Source organism: Myotis brandtii, unplaced genomic scaffold (assembly GCF_000412655.1).
Source record: "Myotis brandtii unplaced genomic scaffold, ASM41265v1 scaffold51, whole genome shotgun sequence".
Lineage (NCBI taxonomy): Eukaryota > Metazoa > Chordata > Mammalia > Chiroptera > Vespertilionidae > Myotis > Myotis brandtii.
The window spans coordinates 2111604-2131442 of record NW_005369442.1 but is presented as its reverse complement, the minus strand read 5'-3'; the positions used below and the strand labels follow the sequence as shown (position 1 = coordinate 2131442).

Below are 19839 nucleotides of genomic sequence, written 5' to 3'. Positions count from 1 at the left end.
CAACTCCAGGGAAATATCCCCACCTGGGGAAACAACCTTTCTCAGGGAGGTGGCCCTGGTTAGAACACATAGCGCTAAGAAGGGGAGCAAACATATTAAGTACAGTATGCCAGGTCCCTTGAAACATATGCTGTGCAGATGTTTCTTCCTTGCAGCAACTGTGTCAAGCAACAAGGATGGACCGGCTTCTGGCAGGTAGTGCTGAGGCCAGGATCCTAGTCTCAAGCAGCTCTGTTTCTCAAGATGGTGTGGTCTCTGTGCCCACGCTGGCTGCCCAGGAGTGTTCGCTCTGGGAGTGGGGCTCCGCCATCTAAGACTGCCCGGTTTGGCAGCCCCTTGGAAGACCTGCAGAATCTAACTGTCCCTAGCTCATACACACACACACCACACACGTCCACACACTTTATTGCTCCCTCGCTCTCTCACACTCCCTCCCTACCTTCCTGCCGGTCGCCATCTTCCTCTCCCCGGTATTTTCCTATTTTCTAAATTTTAAATAAAAATATAGTTAAAGTAGAATTTTTTTTATGCCTCAAAACTGTTAGGATATTTATTAGAATTAAGGTGGTGTTTTCTCTTTAACTCATGACTATAGGACAAAGTATCTTGTATGGATTAAGCCTTCCTTACACTTTAGGAAAACTGTACAGAATGTAGAGAGACCAATTTTAGTCTTGTGATTCTGTTTTAAAGCAGTGAATTTTAATTTCTTCAATGTGGGTGTAAGACTTTATAATAAGGCTGTTCTCTACTTGCTCTCGCCACTACCAGTCCTATTCTCCCTTTATTCTGTAATGATTAAAACTGTAAGTTGTAACAAGGCTAGCTTTTTCTCTAAATAAAATGCTAACCCTCTTAAGTGTCTCAAATATGATGCTACCTCATCACACAAAGGCCTATCCCTTTGCAAATTGCTATTCCTGTGGCTTTAAGTCATTTCAGCTATTACCTCTTACTGTCCTCTAGTCTGTTATTTCTCAAACTTAAATGGTGATAGAAATCCCATGGGGACTTTGTTAAAATATCATTCTGATTCAGAAGAACTCGGGTGGGCCCAAGATTTTCTCTTGTAATAAGCTCACAGGTGTGGCTGATGCTGATGGTCTCTGGACCATATTTTTGGTAACAACAATGTAGACTACTTGGCAAACGTATTGTCTTCAAGAGTATTTCCTCTCACTCCTTCCTACCATCATTATTCCTTTTATTATTTAGGTACATAACTCTCTATTCAATTCCAAATTTTTGCCTAAAGGGACTCTGTCTTTCATCTTTGTATTCCCAAAGCTTACCATAATGTGTAACCAAAAATAAGCTTGCAACAAATGTTTATTGCTGATTAGATGGTGTTATTACAGCCTATTTGTAGTAACTAGTCTAAAATACATACTGAGTATTAAGTGTAGCTCTTAAATTTTGATTATTTTATAGTATAGAGAAAATGAATTGTGAACCTCATTTTTTTTTCCTGTAGACCTTTTTTTGAAGGAAAAAAAGCCTGAAATGTGCCCCAGCTAAAGCTATTTGCTTTAAAATGTTCTTGCCTTTAGTACAAACAAAAATATTTTGAAGTTTCTATAATAACATATAGTGTTTCTCAATATTACTATGTTTGTAGAATAAGATTTTTAGAAAACTGATTGTTTTTGTTTTTTTTTCCCTCCCAAGGAGAAGTACAAATGTCTACCACAAGACGAAAACGTAATATGTTATGTTGTTTACCGTAAGCTGTAGTAAAATGAGCTCGATTATTGACAGGTATGTTGTTAGAAACTTTTATTTTGAATTATATAAAGCCATTTTAAGACTCAGTATTAGAGTAATGGTCTGTATCAAACCTGATAAAAGGAGTTTTTTTGCTTAAATATAATTACTGTTACATTTAATTTCTGTATTTAGGCAGCATAGTGTAATAGTAAGTAAGAGCCAAAGTCAGGTGTTTATGGCTGTGTCTTTGAGCTATAATTTTGAGTATTTGAGTATTTTGTTTAGCTGCTCTGAAAGAAATTGTGACAGTTGCAAATGTTTCCTTGGTATCTTCTGGAATCATCTATTTCTTTATCTCTTGTTCTTTTTCACCTTATTAATTGGTGCTAACTCCATTCCATTAAGCATTTTAGCATTTGTGACTGATAAAAGGTAACTATAATTAGGATTTCATTAGTTGAAATTATAATCTTTATATCTTACTCTTGGGAAAAGGATAAACTTCCTTGTTTCTTTGATTTTAATATTATATTTTTAACATTTTAACATCTTTTTGATATTGGAATTCATCTTACAATTGGCTTATCATAGTTTAATTGGTAGCATTTTTTTTCTTAGTGGCACATAAAATATTGATAAATAGTGAATGGTGCTTAAATTAGATGAAGTACATTAACATTTTTAAAGCAATTTCTCTTTGACAGCTAGCTAATGTGCAGAATACTTTTTATATATTATTTAAATTAACAATTATTTTGTGAGATTTTTCAGGTGAGGAAACTATAGGTTAGAGAGATTAAATAATGTTTTTAAAGTCACATAGTAAGTGATGAGCAGGAATTATGACCTGTGTTGGTCTGTCTGACACTAAAGTTCCTGTGCTTTTATTATACTGTACTGTGTGATTCTTCATATGTGACTTTTGACATCTGGGACAGCCCTTTTCCCTTCCCTTTTTTATGTTCATTGCTGATTAGATGGTGTTATTACAGCCTATTTGTAGTAACTAGTCTAAAATACATACTGAGTATTAAGTGTAGCTCTGGGAAGTGTAGCTCTTAAGTTCTGGGAAGATGTATACTCTCCCAGAACTTAAGACCAAAGAGGCAAGGAGTTTCCTTAGAGAGGGCTGCTTACACCACTGCCATAGATTTGGGCTATGCAGTACTTTCAGGTGGGATCGGTTTGTTGTCTCCCCAGAAAGGATGTTTCTTCACTGCTTGTGAGAGATAAAATATGATTTGGGCATTATACTTCTGAATGATTGCCAATTTCCGTTCTAGACAATATCATATCTAGGGATGACATCTGTGTGTCATCAAGTTACTAAAACATTATCCGTTTAAAAACAAACAAACTTGTCATATATTTTTTGTGTTGAGTTTTTTCTTTCTGCTAGAAAATAGGCGGTAAGAGAGCAGTGACCTATACATCTGGTTAACTGCTCTGTAACCACATTCAGAAGAGAGCCTGGCTTATGAATGTTAATAAATATTTGTCAAATGAATCAGTAATAAGTGAAAATTTATGCTAGATACTGTGCTATGATGCTGGATATTGTGCTAGATATCTTAAAGCAGTGGTTTAAGTTATTATCTAAATATTGTGATGTTTATGAGTTATTTATGATTTTATAAAGTGAATATCTCAGAAAATATGTTTTGTAACTATGCTATTAAATTAAAAATAGTTTCAAGTGAACCCTTTTTTATAATGGCAAATAAATTGACTTTCTGTAGGTTTGCACTGGTTACAAGATATTTTACTTCTGGTTAAATTAAATTCTGGTGTATGTTGAGTGCAGTATAGCTAAGTGTGTAGTTTTAAAATTCACATTTGTAATAAAGTTTTAAAAATGTAATAAAAATGCCTATATTTTAATTTACTGATATTTATTAGAAAACTTGTTAGTAGTTATGGAGTTTAAATTTGTGCAGTCCTTTAACTTATAACTGATTCGATTCACATTCATTTTAGTGTTGCTGTTGCTTAAGGATTGTGCTCTTATTTTTTCTATCCACTTTTTTTTTTTCTTTTAGAGATGATGGTAGTATTTTTGATGGGTTGGTGGAAGAAGATGACAAGGACAAAGCAAAAAGGTAGTTCAACTTAAGATGTAAAATAGTAAATAAATAAATACTAATAGTAAAAATAGTAAATCAGTGATTTTCAAAACCTATCTGCCTTAAGAATTTAGTATTCAATTAGGTGGAAGAGCTTAGAATATCAGAATCCAGTTTATAAGTTAAATAAATTTATCTTCAAAATGTGCTCTTCTCATCAATTCATATTACGGGTGGATAGTATCTCTACATCATCACTGGGGATGTCAACTTTCATCACTTGGCTAAAATAGGGTTTGCCTGGATTCACCATTGTAGTTACTATTTTTCTCTTAACCTACGTTATTCTAGGAAGCAAGTATAGCCCACCTTCAGAGTAGGGATTGGGGAAATTAAGTTCCACCACCACACATACTTGGAATTCTTCTGTAAAATCTTTTTCTTTCCATTTATGTATATCTGTATGGACTCATATTTATTTTATACTTTAGGTTCTACTTCAGTGCTATTTTCTTTTGTTACTCAAATTATTCCAGCTTCAGCCATTGGAAGGTGTCCTTTGACATGCCTCCAGTCTGTAGTAGAAGGGAAAGTAGATGATAGAGAGAGGGAAGGAAGAATTGTTGGAGAAATATCATCAAGTAGTGAGGGAATGGGATCTAAAGCCATGGTGGTTACAGTCAGGGCTTTGACCTTAAATAGGGGTCTTGTCAGTTAATTATAGTATTAGAAGGGAGAGTCCAGGTAGCAGTACAGCCAAGTTGGTAGTTATTGGGGGTGAGCAGTGAGTGCGTAGACAAGAGTAGAGGTGTTGTAGCATTATACACAGATACAAAATATAAACATGTAATAGTTCCCCAAATGTCTTTATTTAGCAAAATAAAAGGTACTGGGATGAGAAAAATATTCATAATAACCACATAAATTGTTAAATACTTTAATGAATGATTAAAATATATCTACAAGAAAATTTTAAGGAAAGCTGTAACTTTATTCAAGGAAATAAAAAGACCTGTATTTGAAGCTGAAAGAATCTAGGACAGTCCCTACCCCTTAACCTCAAACTAGTGGAGAAAAGTTCTTATAGACTCATCAGGATAGAGATAAACTCTCTAAGATGGGAATAATCAGTCTTACCTGAATGAAGAGGCAGAACTTTAAGGAATTGACCTGGACTAAGGGCCAAGTTTATAGATGGATAAGGTGAGCTAAGGGTATTCTATTTGCAAAGACTCTGAAGATTTAATCATGTTTTTTTTTTTTGTAAACCAAAAATATTATTGCTATGGAAACCTTAGAGAAACAGAAGGAATCTTGTAATGATGCTGTCAGAATTAAATAGGACCACATTGAACTCTTAAGTGAAAACAATGATGAGTTAAAGAACAAAGGGAGCTTTATACTTACTCCCCAAATGGAACACCAGTTATCAGTTATCCTGTTATCAGTGAGGTCGTTTCAAGAACTAATTATTTCCAACTTGAATGTAATATGGAAGTAAAGTTTGCTTTAATGGGTGTGATCCAGTGGTAGAGTTGGCAAGAATATTTGCTTTCTCTATATTTTCTTTCCCTGGAGTCAAAATGCCTGATTCGAATTTGTACTTCATGGTAACTATATGATCCTGGTTATGTTTTTCTATGTACCTGAGTTGTCACATCTGTAAAATAGAAAATAATAATCTACCTCGTAGGAATTAAATGAGATTTCATAGATGTTTACTAGCACCTGGCACATAAGTATATAACAAATATTGGCTGCTATTTTTACCCCCTACCCATGTGTTTAGATATTTCATATATACTAATTCTCAGATGCTTATTTCTTACTCCTTTCTAGAGAAATATAACTAGATTCATATATCCAACTACCTCTTGTCTATTTCTTTTAAAATGTCAAATAGGCCATTTCACCATATCTAAATTCTCCCAAAGCCATCTGTTCACCAAAATCAGTATCACATGTTTTATTTCACATTGATAAACAGCATTATCAGTTAAGTTGAGAATCCTCTTAGATTTCCCTTTTTGCTTCTCCACTACAAACCGAATCTGATTTACCAAGAATTGGTAGTTCTGCCTCTTGACCCTCAAAGCTATACTGCTTTGTTAACAGTGCCCCTGTTATGGTTCATAGGTTAGGATATTGCAGTTGCCTCCTAAATGGTAATCTGGCTTTCAGTCTTGTTTGGTGTATGGTAAGTTTTCAGTTGTATTTGCTTAGTGAATTTGTTTCACCAAGCATTGATCCTTTCATCAGTCTGATGCCAGAATAGTCTTATTAAGCAATTTCATTCGTGCCATTTATTTGCTTAAAATCTTTCAATGCCTTCCCATGGCTTTCAGGATTAAATGAAAATCTTTTAATAAAACTTAAATGATTTAAGTAGCATAAAACGTCATGATTTTTTTTTCAGTACTTAATACTCCTACCTTACCCCCTAACTCTAGCATACTTGGACCTATACACTGGTCACATTAGCCACACTGAACTAGTTATGATAGGTTTTCATCTCTTTACAAGTTTCCTATGCCTGGAATGTTCTGCACATACCCCGCTACCATCTCTTTTTCACATAGTCTTCAGGACTCAATTCAGCACAGTTGGGTGCCATCCTTGGTTCCTCTGAGTTTCCATAGGAATTAGGCGAATTTTTAAAATGTTATTAAATTTATTGGGGTGACATTGGTTAATAAAATTATATAGGTTTCAAGTGTACAATCCTATAATACATAGTTTCCAAAGGAATTAGGTGTATTTCTGGGAAGGGATATCTTTCCCCAGTATACCTAGCCCTTATTAGCACAGTCTCTGTCATTTTAGCAACATTCATTGTCAGGTAATATCTATTATGTTTCATAAGAGATTTGAACAATTGAATTTTCCCCCAGTACTAATATAGAAAAAATGCTTGTTCTTTATGGGAAAAAATAAAATAAAGTATCCTCTGACATTTTGGGAAAGTAGTATACTTAAACAAAAACTGAATTCTAAATTGTGACTTCACAAAGCAGATAATTAGAGGTATTGTAGAATGGTTAATTGCTCTACAAATAATTGTACTGTATTTACTTGTCTCAAGAGGTCTCTGTGCAACTAAGTATTTGTTTACTGGTTACTGCTTTACAGAGAATAGTAGTAATTATTCGTTTGTTTAGCACATATATTTTGAGTGCTTTCTGTTTGTTAGGTGTTATTCTTAAGTGCTTAGATGGAAAAATTTGGGCTGTCTTATCAAGGAGCCACAGCCTAACGGAGAGACAGATATGCAAACAAATGATTACAGCTCTGTGTTGGAAGCTGGGATATAGGAATAAAGAAGAAGAATGTGTGTGTGGGTAAGCCTCAGGGTAGGGAGATTTCATTTTTAGATTTGCTTGTAATTTAAAACTTACAGGTGATGGATAAGACGGGAGATGGTTTGGGTGGTGGGCACAGAGAGCAATATACAGATCTTGTATCATAGAACTGTACACTTGAAACCTATATGACCCTATTAACCAATGTCACCCCAGTAAATTATTTAATAAATTTAAAAAATAATTTTTAATAATTTGTATTTATACATTATATGTACTTTCATAATAATGTTATAAGGAAACTATAGATTCTTGGTACATATTAGAGTAAATAAAACCTGAGATTTGAATGCTGTTGGTCTTATTGGCATTTCATAAAAACATGTATGCCAAAAGCTTAATATGTATAAGTTTCTTTCTTTCTTTTTTAAAATATATCTTTATTGATTTCAGAGAGGAAGGGAGAGGGAAAGAGAGATGGAAACATCAATGATGAGAGAGAATCATTGATTGGCTGCCTCCTGCACACCCCCTACTGGGGATCGAGTCCACAACCCAAGCATGTGCCCTAACCAGAAATCGAACCCGGGACCTCCCGGTTCATAGGTGGATGCTCAACCACTGAGCCACGCCAGCCGGGTGTAAAAGTTTCTTTATTGATAAAGAGGGAAGAAAAATTATTGCTCATATTAACTGTATATTGTTGGTAAATTAGGAGATAAATATTTATTACCATCTAGATTAACAGAAGAACATGGGTGTGGTTGTGTCCAAATTGAGCATTATATTAAACTATTTGTGTAATTAAATGGACTGTTTGAAAACTATTTCTTTATTTTTTTTTGTTTCACCAGAGTATCTAGAAACAAATCTGAAAAGAAACGTAGAGATCAATTTAATGTTCTCATTAAAGAATTGGGATCCATGCTTCCTGGTAATGCTAGAAAGATGGACAAATCTACTGTTCTGCAGAAGAGCATTGATTTTTTAAGAAAACATAAAGGTAAATTTTTAACTTTGTAAAATAGGTGTGGTATTTTTAATAACAGACTCTCTCGTAAAGCATAATGTGATAGAATCTTGGCAGTGATGCTTAAGAGTGGATGCTTCCTAACCTTTTTTAAGAGAAAGAAATCAAATCCTTTTTAAAAGATTTCCTGGTATGTTTTTTCTTTCATTCAACAAACATTTATTTAGTGCCCAGTATATCCTACATTTTTATAGTGCAGGGTAACAGTCCTGACCCTCAAGTAACTCAAGCCAAGAGAGGCAAACATCTAAACAGCTAATTTCAGTGCATATAATTATAACAGGTTGAGTGCTTGTAAACTTAAACTTGTTAGCAAAACACAGGCAAGAATGTGTCAGGGAAGGCTTAAAAATAGTTGATCTTTTCAACTGAGTCTTCCTTTTAGATTAAGTAAGGAAAACATCTTTTCACAGAGAGGAAATAACATGTGCAAAAGCAGAGAAGCAGGGCGAGTTCAGTGTAACTGGAGCATAGTTTGAGTTTGAAAATTATGGGCATATTTGAAAGAAAGGCAAGAGCCAGATTGTAAGGGCCTTTTATATCATTTTAAAAGATTGTTTCAGTGTATATCTAGGAAAAAACATTATGTTTAAATTAAAGTTATTATTTCTTAAAGAAAATCATTTTGACTACATAAATCATGAAAAGAAAATTTAAAGAATATTAACTATTTTAGTAGCAGAGATAATACGTGAAAAAGTTGTAAAAGGACATTTCCTTTTTCAGATGTAAATTAAACTGCAAAACTCAGAAGGAGAATTTGTAATTAGTGCCTCTTTTTACTTCTCCCTAGCTCACTCAGTAATGCATTAGTAACCTGCTTCATGCTCCACCGCTCTGAAATCATTTTTGTTAATTTCACTAATGCCATTAACCCCTCCTCTGCCACCAATAAAGCAATAGCTTTTTCTTAAATCTCATTCTCTTCTGCACGTCTGAAGCACTGGAAATTTTAATCCATCCTCCACTGGCTTTTCCCTTGGCCTGTGTTATACTGTACCTCTTCATTCACCTCCCTCTTCCTGACTAACCCTAACTTCTTCGTTCTCTTTCTTTTTCTGCTCTTTAAATGTGACATTTCTGAGGGTCTTATTTTTTGTGTTGCTGTTGTTTTCTCTACACTCTTTCCCTTGGTTATCTCATTCCATAGCTTCAACTGTTGTTTCTCTATTAAACTACTAAGTCTGTATTTTAGATGCTAACTTTTCAGTCTTTTATTTCCAGATAACTTCTGGATCTTTCTTTTGCATGTTGTCAAACTCAGCACATCTAAAACAATTCATAAAAAATAAATAAATTAATTAATTAAAAAAATAAAACAATTCATTTTCATTTTGTCCAATCATCTCTTTCTCTCAACTTTTCTTTTTCTATTTTTACACCACCATCCTTTCACTCCCCCAGGACTCAAACCTGAAAAGACTTTCATTTTTTCAGCTTTCATAGTACTGTATTACAGTTGCCAAATTCTCTTGATTCTTCTGCAAATGTGTCAAAATTGTCTTCATTCTTATTACCACTTTTGTCATTACATTTTTCCTTTACAAATAGTATTCTTGCTACCTCAGTGTAGTGTCTCTTATTAAATAGCACACTGAGCCCCTCAGGCATTGTAGTTCAATAAATGATTGTTGAATGAAATGAAATAATACGCATGCACACATTTCCCTCTGATAGTAGAGGATTAATTTTGGCATTAAGTAGATCAGGTTTTGTTTTGTTTTTTCAAAATTGGGTATAAGATTCTCACAAAAATAAAATTTACCTGAAATTGGAAGAGAGTTCTCATTTAATTATTAGTCTAAAGTTGTGCTTAACTAAACCTAAGGGATTTGCTTATGCATTTAACTCTTTTTTTCGGAATGTTTATAATTGATGTGAATTTGAAAAAGTATGACTATATTCCATAGATTAGTAGCTAGACTTTTTAGTTACTCTTCATATTCTAGTGCAGGCATTTTTAATATAGCAGATTTTTGGTGACAATTTAATATATTTACACAAGGTGTCCCAAAAAAATGTATACACACTTGTAACAGCTGATAGCTCTATTTTGAAAACGAAATGTATTTTAATAAGCACTGCCTTTGTAATTATTCAAACTGTATGTATACATTTTTTGGAACAGCCTATATATCTGGTCACAGAAAAATCTAAACAACTTAGTCCATACTTTTCAATTCAAAGTAGAATATATTTTGAAGAGTAAAATTTGTGACATAGATTTTTATTTTGCCTGATTTTTAAAACTATGTCTGCATTTAAAGATGGAAAAACATTTGTTAGCTAAATAGTTCATGTTTCATCATTTATGAATAGCTTTCTCATAACTAAATCCATTAGCAAGTAGTATATTGCAAAATAAACTAATAATTTTGTTAAAATATTGTCACAATCCAAGGACCTCAAAATTTTTTGACCAGCTCCCTACCTCTAAGAAAAATGCAAGGGGACACTAAGCAAAATCACTGTGGGGTTATTACTATAAAATTTTTGCCCCAAATCTTAATTTAGTCTCATTGATTAATTAAGAACAGAGCACCTCAGATTGGGAGCAATCTTTCTACGTGGCAGTAGAAAGGCTGAAAGTCCTCTTTGTTAAAAGCAGGCTTACTGACCTCCTGGGCTGTTTTCCTACAGGCTCATGTCCGTATATCTGCTCTAGGTTCTACCACTTGAATGGCAAGGAAAGGAAGAGGAAAAAGAATATCTTCCTAATGGTTGATCTATCTTCTTATTCTGAATTTTGTTCGGTCATTGTGTCAAGCAGGAAGCAACACAGGCTATCACAGCTCCCCAGAGAAAATCTAAAGAAACTGGTATTTCCAAGAGACCAAAGACCAAATCCTAAGGAAATAATTTGCCATAGTTGCTCAAATATTTCATCATACCAAAACTTTGACCTCCTGATACCTATCTAGACCAATGTTATAGTCTATGGTTCTCATCTTTAATTAGAGTGGGGAAAGAGAAGGCAGTCGTAGGACTTTTGTACTGCCCCAGTCGCCCACCCTGTAGTAAGAGTATGCCACTAATGTGTCAAATAATCTGTTTACAGAAATCACTGCACAGTCAGATGCTAGTGAAATTCGACAGGACTGGAAACCTACATTCCTTAGTAATGAAGAGTTTACACAATTAATGTTAGAGGTATGTCCAGATTTAATTTTTGAAAAGTTTTATTTTCCTCAAAAAAAAACACACAACATAAATCATAGGGGTGACTAATTTTAGTATAATTTTAACAATATTAATTTAATGTTGAAAATACTTAATTCTGTGTAAATCAATAAACTGTTATCTTCAATTAAAATTAATCAGTGCAAGTATTGTAAGCAAATAGTATTCTCTGGTAAAGGAATGACAAAATTTTCATATTTTCAGTATTAAATGAATTTTTTTTTTTGAGTTCCATCCATGCTGTTGTAAATGGTAAGAATTCCTTCTTTTTTTTTACTGCAGTGTAGTATTCCATTGTGTAGATGTACCACAGTTTTTTTTTTTTTTTTTAATTAAATCTTTTTTGTTCAGGTTACATTTGTTCCTCTTTTTTTCCCCCTCATAACTCCCCTCCTCCCAGTTCCCACCCCACCCTCTGTCCTCATCCATAGGTGCACGATTTTTGTCCAGTCTCTTCCTGCATCTCCCATTTCCCTTTCCCCCCCAAGAATAGTCAGTCCATTCCCTTTCTATGTCCCTGATTCATTATAATCACCAGTTCATTCTGTACATCAGATTATTTATTCACTTGGTTCTTAGATTCACTTGTTGATAGATGCATGTTTGTTGTTCACAATTTGTATCTTTACCTTTTTCTTCTTCCTCTTCTTAAAGGATACCTTTCAGCATTTCGTATAATACTGGTTTAGTGGTGATGAACTCCTTTAGCTTTTCCTTATCTGTGAAGCTCTTTATCTGACCTTCAATTCTGAATGATAGCTTTGCTGGATAAAGTATTCTTGGTTGTAGGTTCTTGGTATTCATCACTTTGAATATTTCTTGCCATTCCCTTCTGGCCTGCCAAGTTTCTGTTGAGAAATCAGCTGACAGTCGTATGGGTATTCCCTTGTAGGTAATTGAGTCTCTTTCTCTTGCTGCTTTTAAGATTCTCTCTTTGTCTTTTGCTCTTGGCATTTTAATTATGATGTGTCTTGGTGTGGTCCTCTTTGGATTCCTTTTGTTTGGGGTTCTCTGCGCTTCTTGGACCTGTAAGTCCATTTCTTTCACCAGGTGGGGGAAGTTTTCTGCCATTATTTCTTCAAATAGGTTTTCAATATCTTGCTGTCTCTCATCTTCTGGCACCCCAATTATTCTGATGTTTGTACGCTTGAAGCTGTCCCAGAGGCTCCTTACACTATCTTCGTATTTTCGGATTCTTTTTTCATTTTGCTTTTCCGGTTGGGTGTTTTTTGCTTCTTCGCATTTCAAATCTTTGGCTTGATTCTTGCGCTCCTCTGGTCTGCTATTGGGTGTCTGTATAATATTCTTTATTTCAGTCCGTGTATGCTTAATTTCTAGTTGGTTCTTTATCATAGCATCGAGGGTCTCATTAGTTTTCGTGACTCTCTCCTCAAGTTTATTGACAGCTTCTAGCACATTTTTGCAAGCCCTCAAAATTGCGATTTTTAGCTCTATATCCTCCATTTCTGTCATGTTTTTTTGTCTCCGCATTTTTTATGCTTTCTTGGTGCACCCCCTAGTGGTCTTTGTGCGCAGTCTTGTTCTAGTTGAGCCTTGATTGTTGTAGTTAATACTAGAGGGATTTGACCACCAGGCCGACTGGCTGTGTGAATCAGCTGTGTCTGCCGCGGAAAACTTCTGTCCTCTGGGGAGGTGCTAATCTAGCCTTTGCCTGAGGCGATCCGGCAAATGGCTCTGCGCAGGGCTTGGGCGGGGCGGGCTCAACAGGGCGGGCGGAGGGAGCCGTTATGGTGCCCTCAGTCCTGTTCCCAGAGGCTCTGCTTCTCAGAACCCCCGGAACCGCTGCAAACCTCGGAGGGAAAGCTGCCTTCCAACTGATGCCAGACACTCCCGCTTCTCCCGTTTGGGTCCGAGTCCCCAGCGATTCGCCCGTATCTGGAGCTCAGAGTCTGAGACTCCCCCCTGACCGAAAACGACAACCGCGCTCTCAGCCACCAGCCCGCTTTGCGCGCGCACCTCCGCACCTGAGTTTTTTCCACACTGCGCCTCCTCTGAGCCTCGGTGTGCTGTTATTTTTCCTTCTAGTTGAAGAGTCTCTCCTCAGCCAGCCTTCCTGTGGTTCTGGGTGATGTCCGTTCCGTCTTTTAGTTGTATTTTTGAAGGGGTTGTTTGCGGCAGCAGTCTCCGGTGTTTACCTATGCCGCCATCTTGGTCTCTCCATTAAATGAATTTTTGAGTGGATTAATAAAAGTCAGAAAACTATAGCTACCAAATTCTCTACCTGAGATGACACTAGCAACATTCAAATGAAGAATAATATATTTTATTCATCATATATTAAATATAATGAAATGTATCCTACTTGACAGTAGTTTTTTTTAACAAATTAAAATCTACCCCAAAATAACATAAAATTATAATAAATGAGTATTTTGAAAATGTAAAACAAATGAAATGTACTTCTTAATTCAAGTAGAAACTTTTTTATGTGTGTAGAATAACGTAGGTATCATCTATGGACACAAAGTACACAGAATTCAGTATCAAATTTCCATGAAAACTTACCATAAATAGGAAACAGAGGCAGTATAGGTTGGCAGTACATTAAGGACAAGAAAAGTAGATACATAACAGAAAGTAACCTAGAAAGATTAGAGGAAAGTGATTGAGATGGAGACGTAGGCATTGTTAAATAATTACATCTCTTATCCTGCTGGTTTGGATTTATTCTTTTACACTTTAAGTGTTTATCTGTGTTGGGTATGTACTGGGTGGGGCAAAGGTAGGTTTACAGTTGTGAGTATGGGAAACATAATTTATTCTTGAATTGTCATTTATTATTAATTATTGTATTTTTTATATGAATAACTGTAAACCTACTTTTGCCCCACCCTGTTTATGTAATGGCTATGTATTGTGTCTTTGTATAGTGACTAAAATCTAAGCAACATAAAGTATTTGCAAGTTAATGAGGAACAGTTAATTGCTAGATTAAGTCTTTGTATATTCAAGAGAAATGTTAACATGGAAATTTGTTGGAATATAAATATATTGTATATATTTAAACCTGTACTTAAAAACCTGAAATAAAACTGATCACTTTTCACATATTAACTCAGTGAATCCTCACAATACTCTTATGATGTAGACACTATTAGTATCCCTTTCATACTGCCATATGAGGCAGTCGAGGAACAAAGAGATTATGAAACTTGCCCAAAAGTAAGTAGCTCAGCTGGGATTTTTTGCAAGTAGACTGGCCTCTGCTCCCATGGCCTCAGCCCCTGTGAAACTAATTTCAGTGGAAGCTAACCATGGCGCCGAACTTGCAGCTTAGTAACCAACAGCTAGCTCTTTAAATTAGTGGACACTTGAGTTATAAACCAGAAAATATTTTCTGATTTTGTTAAATATTTTTTCTAAAAAGTAGTTAGACATTGTCCAAGATTATCTCTTTAGGTAATAAATATTATTTTTATGAAAGGGTGCACACAGCTAACATCTACAACATAGAAAGGAAATAAATAACTCATTTAATTACACTAATTTTAATTTAAAATTTTTTTTTTAATTTTCTTTATTGATTAAGGTATTACATATGTGTCCTTATCCCCCTATTGCCTTTTTATTTTGATGTAGTCCCATTTGTTTATTTTCTCTTTAGTTTCCATTGCCCTAGGAACTTATCATAAGATCTTAAGAGGAATCCACAGGCAGCAAAATCTAATTTTAATTTTATGATTATATTCTCTGTGCAATCCAATATAATAAAAGCCCAGTGACCAAAAGGTGGAACGACCAGAACAACCAGTAGACCAGTCGCTATGACGTGCACTGACCACCAGGGGGCAGAAGCTTAACGCAGGAGCTGCCCCCTGGAGGTAGGTGCGCTCCCACAGTGGGAGCGCTGCTCTGCTGACCAGGATTAGCGGCACTCCCACAGCGGGCCAATCCCCACAGGCCATGCCCCCCCACTAGTGCACGAATCTGTGCACCGGGCCTCTAGTTTTTAATAAAATTTGGTAATCATTAACTATTTTCCTTGCTTCATTGGTATGAAAAATTTCTTAAAATTAATAAAGTTAATTTTAAGCCCTAGCCTATTTGGCTCAGTCAAATAGAGCATCTAACCTGTGGACCAAGGGGTCCTGGGTTCAATTCTAGTCAAGGGCACATACCTTAGTTGCAGGTTCCTCACCTGGTCCGTGCCCTGGTCAGGTCACTTACAGGAGGCAACCAATCGATGTGTTTCACGTTGATGTTTCTCTCAGATTTTCCCTCTCTCTTCCACTTTTCCTAAAAAAATCAATGGAAAAATGTCCTCGGGTGAGACTTAACAACACCACCAAAAAAGTTGTGTAATATCTGCATTCATGTATCAATAATCTTAATGAAGATAAACTATCTGTTCACTAATAAGCTAAACACAAAAGCTTTGTCTTCAGATTTTTCTTCACAATGGATAGATCTTTATTAATGTCAGGACACAGTAGTATTAAAAAAAATCAAAGATTTCAGAGATTATAAAATTATATACAACAGAAAACTTAATCATATATAAATTAGTTGACTCATGATGATCCTCACAGCTTTTAGGATTACATTCCTGAAAAATGTTATATTTACTTATTTTTAATATGTCAAACATATTTTTTATTTTAGTGAGTATTTACAACTGTCAAGTAAATATGTATTCTAACATTAATATACTATAAATATGTGTGTGTATTGCAACCTGGGTCTAACTAACCTAGATGTGTTCCTACTGCCTAGTCACTTTGATCAGATTACAGGTAGGCAGTCCAGATACCATTTTCTGCAGAATTTCAGATGTAGGTTATATCTGGGAATGTTAGAGCTGCTAGTGGAAGAGATTCGATCATTCACCTCAACTTCTTCATTTTGTGGATGAGATCCAGAGAAGTTGCAGCTTGTCCAAGGTCAGATAGCTAATTAATGGAAGAACTAGGACTGAGATATTAAAATTCACTTATAACCTATGTGTTGGCTGTTTCTCTCTCCATTCCTCCATTGCCATTCGTCTCTTTACTCTGTTGTGGAATATTCCTTGCAACCTTGAGGTAGAGAGTAGTCAAGGAAATCAGGGCAATTTAGTCTGACCTCTATGCAAAGTCATCTTTAGGTGAAGTTATCTCTTAGTGTGTTGTTCTTTCCCTTGGAAGCTGACAGCTCTCTCTGGTAGTCTACAAGGCAAGGGCTAGTGAGTGCCCTGTCAACTTCACTTTAGATACAAATCCGCAAGGAAGTTCTATCCCCTCCCCTAGAACTTCCATTCCAGTCTTCCCCTGATTAAACACTCACTAACAAAGAAGGTTTACATAGTCCTTTTATTGTGGCTCAATTAGGTATCAAATAGGAAGACAAGGAGTTTTAACTAATGAGCCTTCCCCTTATATCATACAGTGTGGAAGAGGGATAAGTTTCACAGTCTTCACTTTTGGGAGGGGGATGTCCATATCTCTCTGATTTTCATCTTCAGGGCCCCTTTAGCTTTTGGTGTACCCAGCTACCTGCTTGGGAAATTACATCCATCACTCAAAAGAAGACTGGGCCTTGGTCTTGTATTAAGAATTTGGCAAGATGCTAGTGGAGGCTTTTCTCTGCTTAACCTTTGCCTGCTTTGAAAAATGAAGGGACAGCCTATGGTCCTAGGAGTGGGATAATGTCATGAAGAGTTCTGATTTCAGTTCATTTCCCTTAACACAATAGAATTGCACCCCAATTCGTAACAAATATCCTAATAGCAAATACAGATCATCATAGTAAATATTAATTTGCTTTCAAAGATGATATAATCTAGCTTCATATGAGAAAAGCTAGTTCTTAATAACATCATTTTGACCTTTTCCTTATGAAATAATAATACTGGCATTATACTAAGGAATTTTTGTAAAAATAATTTCATGAATTTGCATAAATTATAAGGTTTTTATCCCTTCAATATTAGCTGAGAATGGGTTTCTTTTAGCCATTTTAGAAGGTAGTCATCTACTCAAAATAAGTTCTTTTTAATATCCAAATCTCTCCCCCAATAGAAGTGATGGTGGGATGCCTTTTTTCATGCATTCAATGTATACTTCAATAGTTACTTAGAAATAGAGGGAGGTTACTCTAACTCCACGCTCGGAAATTAAATACAAGTATTTTTTGTCTGCTGTGTGCTACACATATGCTAGGTCCTTCAGATACAGTGCTGTAGAAGATATGTATGGCTCTTAACAGAGATTGCTATCCTTTGAGAGATCCTATAATTAAATAAGAAATCCAAATTGAGTGTGATAACTCTTTTGATAGAAGAGGAACTCCTCTTCGTATCTTTTCTGCTATATATCTTCAATATCTTTTACACTGGATTTTCCTTTCCCTCAGCCTGCAAATACACTTGTAACTTTTTTTAAAATTGCCTTCCCTTGATACTTGCTTCTCTTTAAACTTTCATCTCTCTTTTCTTCCATTCTAAAGTTCTTGGTAGAGTGGTTTATAAGTGCCTCTGATCATCCACTCGTCTCTAAATTCATTAGTCTGACCGATCTTCCTATTGGCATCTGTTCTGAAAGTCACCAAATTTATTTCTCATTTTGTATCCTGTTTGATCTTATTTTACACTGAACCATCCATCTTCCTTCTCACCTTGTCACATTCTCTTCTATTGATTTCCTCATCAACAGTTGTATTCTGTCTTTCATTTTCTCTGGTACTTGTCGTTCGCATCCCCACATGTAGATAATTCCCCAAGGATTTGTCTGGAATGCAGATCTGCAGATCTCATATCTTTAGCGGTTACTTCTGTACCTAAGATTCTCAAATGAAAATACTTTATCAAATGTAAAATACAGGATCGCTTTATTAATAGGTATTGTATCTCTGCATGGCTTCTCTCCTGAACTCTAACTTCACATTTCTCGATGTCTAAGTTCTTTCTTCTCTATTCTTACTGCACTTAATTTCATTCAGATTCTCATTAACTTCACTGTCTATTCTAAAGTCATTGAGATTTTCCTATCTTAATTTTTCCCCCCTCTAAATCTATTTACACACCGCTTCCAGACTACTCTTGAACATAAGATATAAGTCCTTATGTCTTAAACTGGCATTTCATGGCCTTTCATGATCTATCCTTAGCCTACCTTTTCAGATTTATTTCCCTTTCACTCAATTCCTCATGTATCTCCCTACAGTTCATACACCTCTCGGTTGATATATACAAAAGGTGATAATGTATTCCTTTGTGTGCCAAAGACATTATTAATGGTGTGTGTACTTCAGAGATATTAGCATCTTCAAATAAGGCCATCTGTACATAATATATGAATGATAAGGTAGAACATTAAATCTATAGTTTAGAAACCAACTGTCCAATAGCCAAAGAGTGATTTTTTTTCTCCAAAAGCATTTAAAAAATGCACAAAGATATATACTATACTGCAGTATTGTGAAGGGGGAAAGCTAGCATTTTGATAATGCTCTGGAAATTTCCACCTTATGTCTTTTGTCATTTAGTAAGTTAGACTTTTATTTTTGTGCTAGAAAACGCTTTTTTCTTTTCATTTAACTGACTATTATGTTTAATTTCAGGCTCTTGATGGTTTTTTTTTAGCAATCATGACAGATGGAAGCATAATATATGTGTCTGAGAGTGTAACTTCATTACTTGAACATTTACCAGTAAGTATAAAAATCCTGTGATCTCTTTCTTATTTAATGCCTATTTTAAACATTCTAAAATACTTGAAAATGTACCTCCAGAGCAATGTTAAGCAATAAGTAGAGTGTGGAGGAGAACTCAAAATACATCTTTGTTTTAACATGGCTGTTTTTTCTTAGTTCAGTCATGCCTCTGTAATCTGTAGTAACTATTCAGTGACCACTTTATCCAATCTCTGTTCTTGCTGTCCTATTTTTTCTAATGCTAAGTTTTCAGTGTTTCCTTTTTATTCAGCCTGGTGAAGACGTTGCTGAATCACTGAGAATATCTTGGGAATAATTAAATTTCTACTGAGATATTCCTGTTACAGCTAGAGGAACACAAATAATTTTCTCAAAAGAATCACTTAAAAGTACACACTAAAAATAATAGATATAGGACTTTTGTGCTCTATGGCTTGGCTTGATAATGCCCAAGTGGCCATGTTCAATGTGTTATCAATATGATCTTAAGGGTACAGAATTAGAAAATAATTACATTGTATGATTTTGATAAAGATGGTGAACACCAAAATTAATGTGTTTGTTGTTTTATTCCAAGTATAATTATTGAATATCAACTCTCTACCAGACATGATGTTAGATGCTCTGCTGCAGCTGACAGTTTTAATGAATTTGAAATTTTTATTTAATATGTAATGTTCTTATCTAAGATAGGGCTTGTGGTATAAATATTCTGAAGTTACTTATAAATTACTCTTAATTTATTATAAATACAAAGTACCTGTTTTATAAAGGTCTCTTTTAAGAGATACTGATAAGCAGTATCTTCCTCCCTCTGATTACTCTGCCACCTCATCCTATCTAATAAAAGAGTAATATGCAAATTGACCATCACTCCAACACACAAGATGGCCGCCACAGGATGGCTGTC

The 19839-nt window shown here is 35.1% G+C and overlaps 1 protein-coding gene across 5 annotated transcripts in view; it reads left to right on the top strand.

The window, feature by feature from the left end:
- CLOCK (clock circadian regulator) overlaps positions 1–19839 on the top strand; it is a 115735-nt gene that overhangs the window by 37722 nt on the left and 58174 nt on the right. For 4 of the 5 annotated variants that reach the window (XM_005877164.2, XM_014548482.1, XM_014548479.1 and 1 more), the window contains 5 exons: positions 1669–1758; positions 3747–3806; positions 7924–8072; positions 11158–11249; positions 18837–18926. In XM_005877164.2, the coding sequence (XP_005877226.1) occupies positions 1712–1758; positions 3747–3806; positions 7924–8072; positions 11158–11249; positions 18837–18926 (438 nt within the window). In that variant the 5' untranslated portion in view covers positions 1669–1711. Of the gene's footprint in view, positions 1–1668; positions 1759–3746; positions 3807–7923; positions 8073–11157; positions 11250–18836; positions 18927–19839 lie in introns of those variants that run through there. The other variant, XM_014548483.1, reaches the window with a different exon arrangement.